The sequence below is a fragment of the Camelus dromedarius genome, chromosome 15 (assembly GCF_036321535.1).
Source record: "Camelus dromedarius isolate mCamDro1 chromosome 15, mCamDro1.pat, whole genome shotgun sequence".
Taxonomy (NCBI): Eukaryota; Metazoa; Chordata; class Mammalia; order Artiodactyla; family Camelidae; genus Camelus; species Camelus dromedarius.
In genome coordinates, this window is record NC_087450.1 from 9,664,637 (window position 1) to 9,677,934 (window position 13,298).

The window sequence follows — 13,298 nt, forward strand, 5'->3', positions numbered from 1 at the left end:
CTTGACCACGAAAAGCTCCTCATCTTCAAAGGGTCTTCTTACCTACACAATGAGAGAGGTAGCAGACCTACTTTGTGGATGGTTATGAGGATTTGAGAAGAAAGACTTTCGATCACAGGGAGTTAGTCAACCACAGAAGGCTGTGGGGTTCATTCCAGAACAGTCTAAGACAGAGGTCTGCGCCTGTCTGGTCCCGGTCCCAGGCAGATCTCATTTGCAGAGATGGGGGATCTCTTATCCTGAGTCTGTTAAACATTTGAATCACTTTGTTAATAAGCCGCATTTTGATCCTATAACTTTCTGATGTTAACTAGAACATTTCCTGTATGGTTGCCTATAAGGAGAGAATGCAAGGACTAAAAGACAAGAATAACCAACCTCTATAACTGTTATAAATTGTATTTTATATTGTGAATTAAATAAATTGGCCTTTGGGTTTATATATCAGCCTTATGAACTTGGTTAGTGTTAGTCAGTATCCTTGGACCTAATCATCTCTGGGACAATAAAAAGACAAATTTCAGAGTCTAGTCTGGGGTTGAATAACCTAAGAGGCTTGGGGGGCCTTTCTGGTGCCGTCAGCCCCTCTTTGTACCTTCTAAACTCCTCCATATGCCTGTTGGCTCCTGATCCATGCCTGCCTGCTCAGTCTTACATACTTTCAAATTATGATCTTCCAAATTCACTGTCAAGTTTGGTTTGAACAAACACACCATATATGTAGTCTTAACCAGTTGTGTAAATAACTTTTTGCATTATTTCATATACATATGTGAATGCATGTGCTTGTCATTATGTAGTACGAATTTGCCAAATAAATTGTAGGACTGGGCGAGAATTTGCTTAGGAGCTCCTCTTTCGAAAAACTTTCCTCCCGTAGATCATCTCTTGGTGCCTCTGTCAAAGACTGAACGTAGGGAGTGTCTGATGGCTCCTCAGGCATCTCTAGGAAGAGTCTTCATTGGCCCATAAAGAGTTAACACTGGCCTTTGGTTTCTTCTGGAAAATTTGGGGCACTGGTAGGACTCAATGTGAAGTTACATAGCTTTGCTGGATAATGGAGAAAAACTGACATTCACATTACTTCTAAGAAATGAGTATTTTAGAGTCCCCAAATTTATTACAAACAGGCCTCAGGCAGAGAGCAAAAACTTGGTGTCTTGATGCTTTGTAAGTAATACATGGATGTCAAGTCTTAGGATGACGGATGATGTGGAGGGGATGAGAGCATTACAGAATAAAAGTCAGCGAAGCGTTACAGAATAAAAGTCATCAAGGCCACACAGATGAAGAATTCCCACAAGGGGGGTGTGTACTTTACAACTTTTCTATGAGGAAACTTCATCTAAGAAACAAATTCATGCAATTATAAGTCTTAAAGCAACTGTTTAGAGGCAACACAACTTTAACGTTAAAGGTTGCATTCTATAGGAGATTACATTTTTAAAAAGCTTTAAAATCAGGGTGTCCTAAGGGGAACTTTTGCAAACAAATCAGCCAGGACATAATTTAATGATAATGACATGCAGAATAAGTACAGAAAGAAAGGACCTTGGCTCTAATTGCTATGTATGTATGTATGTGTATGTGTGTGTGTGTGTGTGTGTGTGTGTGTGTGTGTGTGTGTGTGTGTGTGTGTGTGTGTGTATTCCAGACTTTAGTGTTATCTAACCACGTATAATGGTCTGCTCATTGCTTTGGCTTCTCAAAGACCTATGTCTTCCTTTTAAAACGTATTTTTTTAATTAAAAAAAAATTTAACACCTTTATTGTGGCATGATTCCTGTGTAGTAAACGACACATATTTCAGGTGAACAATTTGATGAGTTTTGATAGACATATACACCAGTGAGACCAGCACCACAATTGAGATAGCTAACATTTCCATCACTCCATCACTGTGCCAAGAGGCACAGATTTTGAATTCCCAATTTATCGCTTCCCACCCTCTTTACCCGCTAGTAACCATAAGTTTGTTCTCTATGTCTGTGAGTCTGTTTCCATTTTGTAGGTAAGTGCATTTGTGTCCTTTCTTTTTTTAGATTCCACAGCTAAGTGATAGTGTATGGTATTTTTCTTTCTCTTTCTGACTTAAAAACTTCACTTAGAATGACAATCTCCAGGTCCATCCATGTTGCTGCAAATGGCATTCTTTTATTCTTTTTTATGGCTGAGTAGTATTCCATTGTATGTGTATACCACATCTTCTTTATCCAGTCATCTGTAGATGAACATCCGGGTTGTTTCCATGTCTTGGCTATTGTAAATAGTGCTGAACATTGGGGTGCAGGTGTCTTTTTGAATTACAGCTGAGGTTCTGATGTCATTAGTCTGGGGTCAGCCTGGATGCTGAAATTGTTTGAAGTCCCCAGATGACCCTACTGTAGCTAAGGCTGAGAGCCACTGGTACATATGCTGGCCAGGGCAGCATCAGTGGGAGTTATAACTTGCTTCCATCTGAGGGTGGAACTAGAGTTCAAGTCTCTGTCTTCAGCCTTTTCTAGATCCTTAAAGGACACCCACCCTCTCCAACATCCTGTGGTTTGGCGGCGCCTAGTAACTTGCCCCATGGTGCTTTCTACCACTCTTGGTATTAACTGAAAAGCAACTTCCTCTAATCGTATCAATGACCGAGTTACTAGTTACAGAGAAGGCCTCAGTTCTAGATCCCCTTTGCGTGACTGAGAACTGCTTTCTGTGACATGTGACTCTTTGAGGTCCCATTCAGCTCCATCCCAGCCGGGAGGGGCCCCTGGCGCCTGCCCCTGGCCTGGACAAAAATCTCTGAGAGTCCTTTTCCAGCCCAGAGATTTTCTTTCCATTTGACCTGCTTCTCCAACTCTAATTCCCCACTTTCGAAGCCATCTGTGGTATAAAGGTCACTTTGCAATGAGTTGCTTGGGATTACACATTAACCATCTTATCAGGCTTCCAGGAGTTTTTAAGCCTGGCTTTGGTCAGAGGCTTTTTAAAGAGCTCATTCCTTTATACATTCTGAAAAGTGGTTAAACGTTTTATTACGGAAAATTCAAAGTGATACTGTTGCTGAAAAATGTGTCACAGCTCGGTGTTACAGCTCAGTTGTGCCAACAACATGGATCTGGGTGAGAAACTAAACAGCACTTAGAGAGTTGGGGAAATCAGGTTTATTACGCCAGCAGGCCCAAAAGAGTTAACACTCCAAGCTCTGGACCCTGTGTATAGGTTTACACAGGCCTTTATAGGCTGCCAGTTTTACACTTTGCAACATCATATGCAAATAAAGTACAACAGAAGTTGACCAACCAGGAACAAGCTTTGTAGAAATAGACCAATCAGGAGTGAGCTCCATGCAAATGAAGTACTACAAATGGACCAATCAGGAGTGAGAGTAATAACCAATCAGAAGTGAAGGAAATAACCAATCAGAAGTGAGCTCAGGGAACCAATAGAATTCTAGGTGTAAGTTAGCCGCTTTAGAGGCAAAAAGTGAGAGCCTCTGGGCCAGGGAACCGGACGGTGCTAAGAGGAGAGCAGTGGCCCTGCCTAGGGGTCTTGCTGGTCTTTTTATGGGGCTTCCCACCTCATTACATAGTAGAATGACCTTCCCACAACATACCCATCACCCAGCTTCAGCGGTTACCAGCTAACTCATAGCCAAAGTTGTGCATCATTTCAACACACTGCTCCAGACACACACACTGGATTAGGCTGACACAAACCCAGACACCACGTGAATCCATCTATAAATATGTCAGTAGGTGATTCTAAAAGATAAGCCCCTGGAAACCAACATTCTACTTTCTGTCTGTATAATTTTAACTACTCTAAATGCCTCATATAAGTGGAATCATATAGTATTTGTCTTTTCATAACTGGCTTGTTTCACTTTGCATAGTGTTCTCCAGGTTCCTCCATGTTGTTAGCTGTATCAGAATTCCCTTTCTTTTTAAGGCTCAGTAATATTCCTCTGTGCATATGTACCACATTTTGTCCATCCATTCATCCACTGGTAGACAGCTGGGTGCTTCCACATTTTAGTTACTATGAGTAATACCCCTGTGAACATGGATGTACAAAAATACCTTTAAGACACTGTTTTCAATTCTTTTGGGTGAAGGCCTTTTTCTTTCTAATACAAGCAGAATATTATTGTCACATCTGAAAAAAATGATCATAATTCTTTATTTTCCTCTAATTATCCAGGCAGTATCCATATTTCCCAGATCATCTCATATTTTTTGTTATTTTTATTTTTATTATTATTATTTTTTACTTGATTTGAATATGTGGGTCTCAATTCATTTTCTTGAGCAATGGTTTGAATTTATTTGCCACCCTAAAGCATTGAGTCCTGACTTCATGGAAATGTACACAACATGAAACATTCAGATAGTAATTTTGCAAAAATTAGTAAAATTTATCCATCATTATATTGTTTAAACAACCACATTAATTCTCAATGTAGAGATAGTGGCCAATTGAAGATGACTTGAGGAATTAATCTGTTTACAGCGCCTTATTGCTGCATTTCCTGAAATTTTTACAAGCAATATTTTGTTTGCTTTTAGCCATTGTAGCCTTCTGCTTCAAATGAGAGCTTACCTCCTATGGTTGGAATAGTTTATTGAGAAGGAATTACACAAAGAAAGCTTAAAATATGAAGAAGACTGACATAAAGATGATGTGAATGATTGTGTCACCATGCCTGAGATAAAATAATTCTTTATTTTCCACTAATTGTCCAGGCAGTATCCGTATGTCCCAGATCATCTCATATTTTTTAATGTAACTGGTTCACACACTGCATTTGGGAGATATATCTATTACATCATTTTTAATCTAGAGGTTCCTCCTCCTTTATCTTTCCCTTGCAATTGCAGCTATTGCTAGAGAAATTGCATCATTTGTCCTGTATGGTTTTCCACATTCTGAATTGTGTTACTTGCATCCCTGTGGTGCTGTGTAACACGTTCCTCTGCTCCTGTCTTCCCTGGGAGGTGATAGTTGGGTCCAGGCTTGCTTGATTACTGTCTGACTTTTTCACAAGACTAATTCATAGATGATGGTGTCTGCTGCCATCAGAAGGCAGCTCCTGCCCGGCTGATCTCCGCGTGTGTGTTTGTGATGTTACTAGACTCTGATGATCATTGCTTAGATCATTCTGAGTATTTTAAAACACACTTAAACCCCACAGTTGCTGGGCTCTCTTTTTCCCAGTCATTTCCTCGCAGCCAGACTTCACCCCAAGTAATCAGAAAGGCCTCACTGCCCTCAAGCAGGATAGTCTGGGCAGGGGACCATCAGGAAACAGTGCTCTCTGTCCTCAAGAAGCTCTATGTCTATTTGTGGAAGCAGGTATTTACCAAAACATTTGGAAAACACAATTGACTACAATTAACTGTTATTTTAGACCCTGAGCCCCAGAAGTCAGGAACTTTACCCGGAGCAGTCTGTAGCAGAGTTCCTGGATCCCACCCAGACATTCTGATGTAAGTTGGTCTAGGGCATGACCTTAGGCTCATCAAGATTTTAAAAGTATCTGAGGTATTTTTGTGTGCAGCCAAGTTTAAGAGTCATCGTCCGAGGATAGTGGTTCTTAGAGTGTGGCCCCTGGCTGGGCAGCACTGGCATCACCTGGGAACTTGATAAAAGTATCCAAATTCTTGGCACTCCCTCCCTTCCACCCCAGACCCATGGAATCAGAAACGCTGGGGTAGGACCCAGTAATCTGTATTTTCACAAGCCTTCTGGGTGACGCTGATGCCTGCCTAAGTTTGGGAGCCTGATCCTAGGTGTTTGTTCTAGGAGGATAAGTGGGGTAAGTAGGAGAGCCTATGCAGGGAAGTGGCACTCTTGCCGGGCAATGGAGAAAGAAGGGTCAGATCTAGAAAACAAACAGAAAAGAGGACATTCTATAGTGAGTGTGGAACCACGATCCTGGCGACCTTCAGACCTGCAGCGACAGCATGCCTGGGGGCTTGTTAGGGATGCAGAATCTTGCCCTGTCCCAGACCTGCTGAATCAGAATCTGCACTTTAACAAGCTCCCCAGGTGATCTGTAGGCACATGAAAGTTGGAGAGATGCTGGTGTAAGTATGTACCGTAGTCATACAATCAGAGAAATGAACGCATGGAATGGCCACACTAGGAAGGAGGCTCCAGGAATTCCCCCACCCTTTCAGCTGGTGTTCTCGGAGCCATCCTAAGGGAGAGAGGCCATGTCCTCTCTTTTATAAAAAGAATGGGACCCATGTGCACAGAGCTGTTTGCCTGCACTGGGACCCCAGACAGGCCAGACTATCCCTGAGCCACACGGTTCTCTGTGGCTACAGAGCAGAGGCTCATCAAGTCTCAGGGCACAAATAACCTGGGGGTTCCATGGCCAGGCCACCCTCCTGGCGGGGTGACCATCCAGGCATCAGTATTTTTAAAAATCCCCCCGGGCAATTCTAATAGACTCTGAAGCTGAAAACCATGACTGCAGATCTCAGGTCCTGCACGTTTCCATGTTCCACTCCAGGTGACAGGGAGCTTAATGTCTAGCTGTAGCCATTAAAAGCACAAAATTAAGCGCCTTGTCTTGGGCATCCTGTGTCAATACCTGGATTCCCAAGATAGTTGCAAGGAAGACAGAAGAGGTAGCCCTAGTGAAGCTGTCGAGTTTCCTGGAATTTAATAAATCAAGTTCTCACAGGATGCTAGTAGCAGGGGTCTGAGTCTGGGACTGCCTTGTATCTGGAAACAGGTAAGTTTGCTTTTCTGCAGACTGTGCTTAGGTGGGTTGATGCCCTGGGCTGTTAGTGTAAGGAGCTAATGTTTTGTGGCTGCTTATAACAGTACAAATAGTTGAAGTCCTGGGAAGTGAGGAGGACTGATCGTCCTCGCTATCTGGGGTTACTAGAAGGATGCTGCAATGAGGTGTGAACTCTCACCTTTTCAGGTGGAGTTGCATTTGTAAGGCAGGGAGCTGAAGGATGGATGCATGGGAGAGAACTGCCTGCAAGTCCACCCAGGATGCTTGTGAGACACTGTGGAAAGCAATCAACCCAAGTGGCCCCATGCACTGGGACACATCACAACTTTGGGTGGATGGGGTGAGGCTGTGGAGCAGCAAAAGGGTCCTTAATGGCAAGGAGACAGTGTAATTTATCTTGTGTGTTTTTAGAGGAAAAGGGGGGCAATTTGAGTGATTAAATAGGAGAAAGACTCTCAAGGAGAAGAATGAGCTGCTTCTGACCAAAACATTTGGACCTGTCCATTCATCTCTTCCTTGCAAACCCTTATTTTAATACAACTTTTAGAAAACCTTTGTGTTGATAGCATACGGACTTGGATCTATTGTAACTTAAACCGTGTTCTCCCAAATATATTTGCCTGGTAAAAAAAACACCAACTACATCTTGGTGAGTTTCTGAGGCAAATAGATGCTTAACTCCATGTTTTAGGTTTTTACCTTCCAGGCCTCCTCTAATCAAACCTCCCTATCCTGGGTCCATCCAGGCCCCCAAGGCCCCATCAGGCTCCTGGTTAACTGATCTCAAGTAAATGTATTGAATCAGGACGTTAAACACTGATAATGCAAAATACTCACACGATTGTGTAAAGAGGAAATCTGACAAAGGAAAAGGCGTTCAACCTCACTCGTAATCAAAAGAATGCAAATATGATATAATTTTCCAATGACCAAATGAACAGAGGCGAAAAAGAATGACTAGTTTGAGAGACTTCGAGAAAGGCGAGGTCTCCTGTCCACTGGTGCAAGTATGAATTGGCACCATTTTTTTGGAGAACAGTTTGACAATGTGCATCATACACTCAATAATGTGCAGACACAGCAGTTCAACTTCTGAGAATTAATTGTAACGAAATTTATCAAGCAGAGGCCAGAGATTTTCAAACCAGCCTTGTTTGTAATAAAGGGTGTAATTAAAGAATATATAGGGGGGAGGGTATAGCTCACGTTGTGGAGCACATGCTTAGCATGCACGAGGACCTGGGTTCAAGCCCCAGTACCTCCTCTATTGTAAATAATGCTGCTATGAACATTGGGGTGCAGGTGTCATCCTGTAGTAGGGTTCCTTCTGGATATAAGCCCAGTACCTCCTCTAAAAATAAATAAACCTAATTACTCCCTCCCACCAAAATAAAATAATTAAATAATAAATAAATAAAAATATTTTAAAAGAATATAAATAAAGAAATAATCTAAATGATCACCAACTAAGGATCATTCATATCAATGATGGTGGTCCACTCATACAGTGGAATACTAAAGAGTCTTTAAAATGATATGAATATTTACAGACATGAAAGGATATCCATTAGATATGGTGTCATTGGTGTAAAATTGTGTGTCTGTTGCGTGCGCGGGTATGTCTGTACACACAGATCTACAACGGAAGTCATTGGAATATCACTTGTGTTGTCTTCTGGTTGGGAGCACTTTGAATGCCTTTACGTTCTCATTTTCTTGTTTCTAAAGTTACAAAAGCCATATTCATTATTTTCACATCAATAGTTGACACTAGCAAAGTGTGCGCTGTGTGCCAGGTGCTTCTCTAATTGCTATGAACTATGATTACTCCTGAAGGAAACAAGGGTGCTGAGAGATTGGGTAACTTGCCCAAGGTCTACAGCTAGTAAATGGTAGCAATGAGATTCAAAGCCTAGTGGTCTGGCCCCACGGGCTGCGCCCTTACTACACTAATTAACTCAAGTAGAGTGAGAGTCTCTTAACCCGTACCCCCACCAACGACCCCACCCCTCCCCTCAGAAGTAAACATTTAAATCCACTTGACAGGGATCCTTCCAAAATTTATGCCGGGCATTGTCAGACCCATGTGCAAACACACGAACGCATGCATGTGTGTGTTTTTCTTTTTTACATAAAATGAGGTGTTACTGTGCATCCTGTTAGTACACATAGTTCACCCTCGTGCTTTTTTACCACTGAGGGGTGTTCTGCAGCATGAATGGATGGAACTGATGTGACCATGCCCCCTCCTACTGAAAACTGATGGTTCCCAGTTCTTCATCTGAACGGACAAAGCTGCAGTGAGCGTCTCCTGGTACACACAGTACAGTGTGCAGATGTGGAATGCTATTCCTGTAACAATTTCCGAGAAAATCGAACTGCTGGGTCAAAAGACACGTATGCCAAAACTGAAAAAGACTCCCCAGTTCCCCACTCCAAGAAGGCTGTGTGGCTACACTATATACACACATATGTTTCATATACATACATACAGTCTTTGAGTGCCCATATATGTACTGTTCATTGTTTCTAAGAACAGTTTAGAGTATTAGCTTTTTAAACTTACATAATTATCTAAGGAATAAAGCCAACCACAAAATAAGAATCAACAGAATTCAGTAATCCAATCATAATGGAGAGTCAAATGTGCTCACATATGTTCAAGAAATCAATCATCTTAGTTATAAATAATAAGTAGTTCATTTGTGTCCTTTTTTTTTTAGATTCTACATATAAGCGATACCATATGGCATTTTTCTTTCTCTTTCTGGCTTACTTCACTTAGAATGACGATCGCCAGGTCCATCCATGTTGTTGCAAATGGCATTATTTTATTCTTTTTATGGCTGAGTAGTATTCCATTGTATAAATATACCTCATCTTCTTTATCCAGTTATCTATTGATGGACATTTGGGTTGTTTCCATGTAAATGTCAGTCCATTGATACCCTGTTGGTTGCAAATATTTTCTGTATGTGTTGCACTTCTTTGAATTTCATTTATGTCTTACTGTTATAGAGAGATTTTAGCTTAGTTTATTTATGTAACAAAATGTGCCCATTTTTTTCCTTTATGGCTTTACATCTTGTTTAGGAATTCTTTCTCCACAACCAAGAATATAAGAATACTCTTTTCTCTTCTAGTATATTTATATTTTGTTTATAGATTTTAACATTGTTATTTATTTACTTTGATTGTGGTAAAAAATATATAACATAAGCTTTACCATCTGAACCATCTGTACATGCACAGCACGGTAGCATTGATACATTCACACTGTTGTGTAACCGTCACTATCATCCATCTCCTGAACTCTTTCATCCTGCAAAACGGAAACTCTATACTCATTAAGCAATAACTCCCCTTCCCTGCTGCCCTGAGCCCCTGGCAAACACCATTCTACTTTCCGTCTCTATGAATTGGACTCCTCTAAGTCCCTCATATAAGTGGAATCTTATCACAGTTTTTGTCCTTTTGTGACTGGTTTATTTCACTTAGCATAATGTCTTCAAGTTTCATCCGTATTGTAGCATGCGTCAATATTTCCTCTTTTTTTAAGTCTCAGCAATATTCCATTACAGATTTATTTTTGTATTTGGCCTTTAATCCGTATAGAATCTAACAGTGTTTGATGTGAAGCAGGGACTTAAGTTTTTTATTTTTAGGTTGGTCATCTTTAAAACAAAACCCAGACTCCCATGGGGGCTCAGGTCTGTTTCTGGACTTTTGTGTTATTGATCCCTTTGTCTGTAACTGGACTGGAATTACACTGGTTTAATTACTGAAGGTTTTCAGTAAGTTTTTATAGCTGCTAAAATCATGTTCCATCCCCATTCCTGTTCTTTTTTAGACTTTCCCCAACCATTCTCAGACATTTACTATTTCAGAGGAACTTTAGAATTACATGGTCACAGCCCAAAAATACTCCCTTGCGATTTTGACTGGGCTACCTTGAAGTCACCCATTAATTTGAGGTTGACATCTTATAAAGCTGAGCTGCTCGCTAACAGATCTCCAACCAGGAGACCTTGCTTCCCGGTGGCTCTCCAGGCTGTCCCGTGCTGCCCCCTACAGGGCTATCCGAGGACTTCCCACTTGCCCTGCCACCCTAGCCTATGATTCCAAGGCTTCTAGAAGGGACAGATTCCTATACATCCTTGATTTAATTTGTGAATGAAAATACTGCAACCATATCAGTAAACAAAGAATGCTGAAACCAAGTCATCAGCGGCTGCCGCCCTCCCCCAGTAAGGACAGGCCTGCAGCCCAGCCTCTGCAGCCACTCACAATGGTGCCCTCTGAGCACCATCAGTCTTATTCTGAGACTCAGAATAAGAAAGGACGGAATGCTGGCCCTAGATAGCCAGATGCTTGTCAAAGGAATGAATTCAATGAACCCAAATGTTTGCTTCCTCCCGTACACAGAAAAGCACTAAATTCTTTAACTTGAGATGCCTGGTTTTCTTTAGATAACAAGCAATCTTTTATTGTTCCAACCACCTGGTCTTTGTTGTAAAGCTCCTATATTTCCTAGCTCCTCCCCTACCTCTTCAGAGCTGTCCCTCAGAGCGATCTGAGAGGCTGTCACCCCAGCCCAAGTCCTCCCGCCAAATAAAACATAACTCTTAACTTTTAGGCTGCGCATTTATTTCAGTTGACAAATTCTTTCCTTCCCCAAATGACATTTGGATTTTAACCTGTCGACTGAAATAAAATGCACAACCTAAAACTTGAGGTTTTATTCGATGGACATTTCTGAGGACTCAAACCCTTCAAACCCAGGATGACAGCCTCTCAGATTGCCTGGAGGGACCGCTCTGAAGAGGTAGAGGAGGAGCCAGGATATACAGGAGTTTTTACAACAAAGACCAGGTAGTTGGAACATCAAAAGATTACTGTTAATTAAAGAAAACCAGATAGCTCTGGATTTTAGTGCTTTTCTATGTATGGGAAGGCACAAAGGTCAGGGCTGATTGAAATCACTCCTTTGATGAGCACCTGGCTATCGAGGGCCAGCCTCCTGTGCGTCCCATCCTGAGTCCCCGCAGGGGGCACTGCTGGGGGTGGCTGCAGAGGCAGGGCTGCCTGCTTGTCTGCATCCTGAGTTGGCTGATGACTTGATGGCCCAGCATTCTTTGTTTACTGATACGGGCGCGCAGTATTTTTCGTTCATAACCTGAACTTTCAGAGCCAAAATCCAGAGTGGGCCTTGCAGAAACCTCAGGCCCTGCAGTAGACCCGTGGGGAAATACTCCCCTGCTCCCAGCAAACTACATCCCTAAGGCCGACGCTGAACACACGTGTGACCAGTTGACGGGTGACTAGGGTCCAGCTGACAATTTTCTTAATAGCTCTACTATTACATGATACCATAAAGTTCCCTTGTTTTAAGTGTATAATTAAATGATTTGCGCAACCAGCCCAAATCCAATTTTAGAACACTTCCACCACCCCAAAAGTACCCCTCATGCCTATTAGGGTCCTTCTCTGATGCCACTTTGTCTTGAGCATGAAAGCATCGGGAGGAGTGGGGGACAGAGTGAGGGAGTCCCTAGGAGATCCTCTGCCAGTAAGTCTAGAATCAATGCCCCAACAATGTGCATAACACAACTTGTGAGCCAGCACCCCTCTCCTGAGGAGACCTAGCTGGGGGCTCCTCCTGAGGACACTGGCCATGCTGAGCCCCATCCCCACCCTTCCAGGTGGATAAAGTTTGAAGAAAAGGTGGAGGAAGGAGGCGAACGCTGGAGCAAGCCCCACGTGTCCACACTGTCCCTGCACAGCCTCTTTGAGCTCCGGACCTGCCTGCAGACGGGGACGGTGCTGCTGGATTTGGACAGCGGCTCCTTACCGCAGATCATAGGTGAGGTGGGGACCACTGTGACCCCCTCAAACTAGGGCAGCATCCCCCCCTCCCTCACCCCATCTCATGCCCACCCTTGGTCTGTGTGACATGCCCACCTCTGATGCCCACCTGATTCTGCAGAGACCAAGCTTTGGATCTGAAGCTCCCAAGGCAGTGTCACAAGTTTCAGTTCCATGTAGGGAAGGAAAGACCAGCCTCTGAAATGCAGCCAGCAATATAGCCCAAGGGAGACATGGTTGGATGGGGTTTGTAGCATGGTTGCAGACATCTGTTGCCATGGCAACCTGTTTCTCATCAGAGTAAATGGAACATCATTCATCTTTAGGAAACTAGCTCTCATTTGATGGAGTGGCAAAGGGAGGCAGTGGCTTGCCTTATCATCCTTAAAACTTCTTGCGAATTTTGTTCCAGCACATTCAGTTTTGCCAGAACTATTTTGCCCAAAATACTTTTCTAAAAAGAATCACGTTAGGACTAAACCCATTTACCATAGTACTTTCATGCTTCTTAGGGTACTTTCATGTGTGCAATTTCATTTACTTTCCACAATGTTACTGATAGAAAGAGCAGAGACTCCTGCACCCACACAGGCACCCACATGCACCAACACCCACAGATATGCTCACACCCTTTTACATACGAGGAGGCTGAGGGTGCATGACTGATCCAAATTTCCAGTTTGTGGCAAAGGTGGAA

The 13,298-nt window shown here is 42.6% G+C and overlaps 1 protein-coding gene across 3 annotated transcripts in view; it reads left to right on the plus strand.

Moving 5' to 3' along the window:
* Positions 1-13,298, plus strand: part of SLC4A5 (solute carrier family 4 member 5) — a 77,901-nt gene that overhangs the window by 21,110 nt on the left and 43,493 nt on the right. For all 3 annotated transcript variants that reach the window (XM_031467305.2, XM_064494364.1, XM_010988936.3), the window contains one exon: positions 12,439-12,599. In XM_031467305.2, the coding sequence (XP_031323165.2) occupies positions 12,439-12,599 (161 nt within the window). The remainder of the gene's footprint in view (positions 1-12,438; positions 12,600-13,298) is intronic.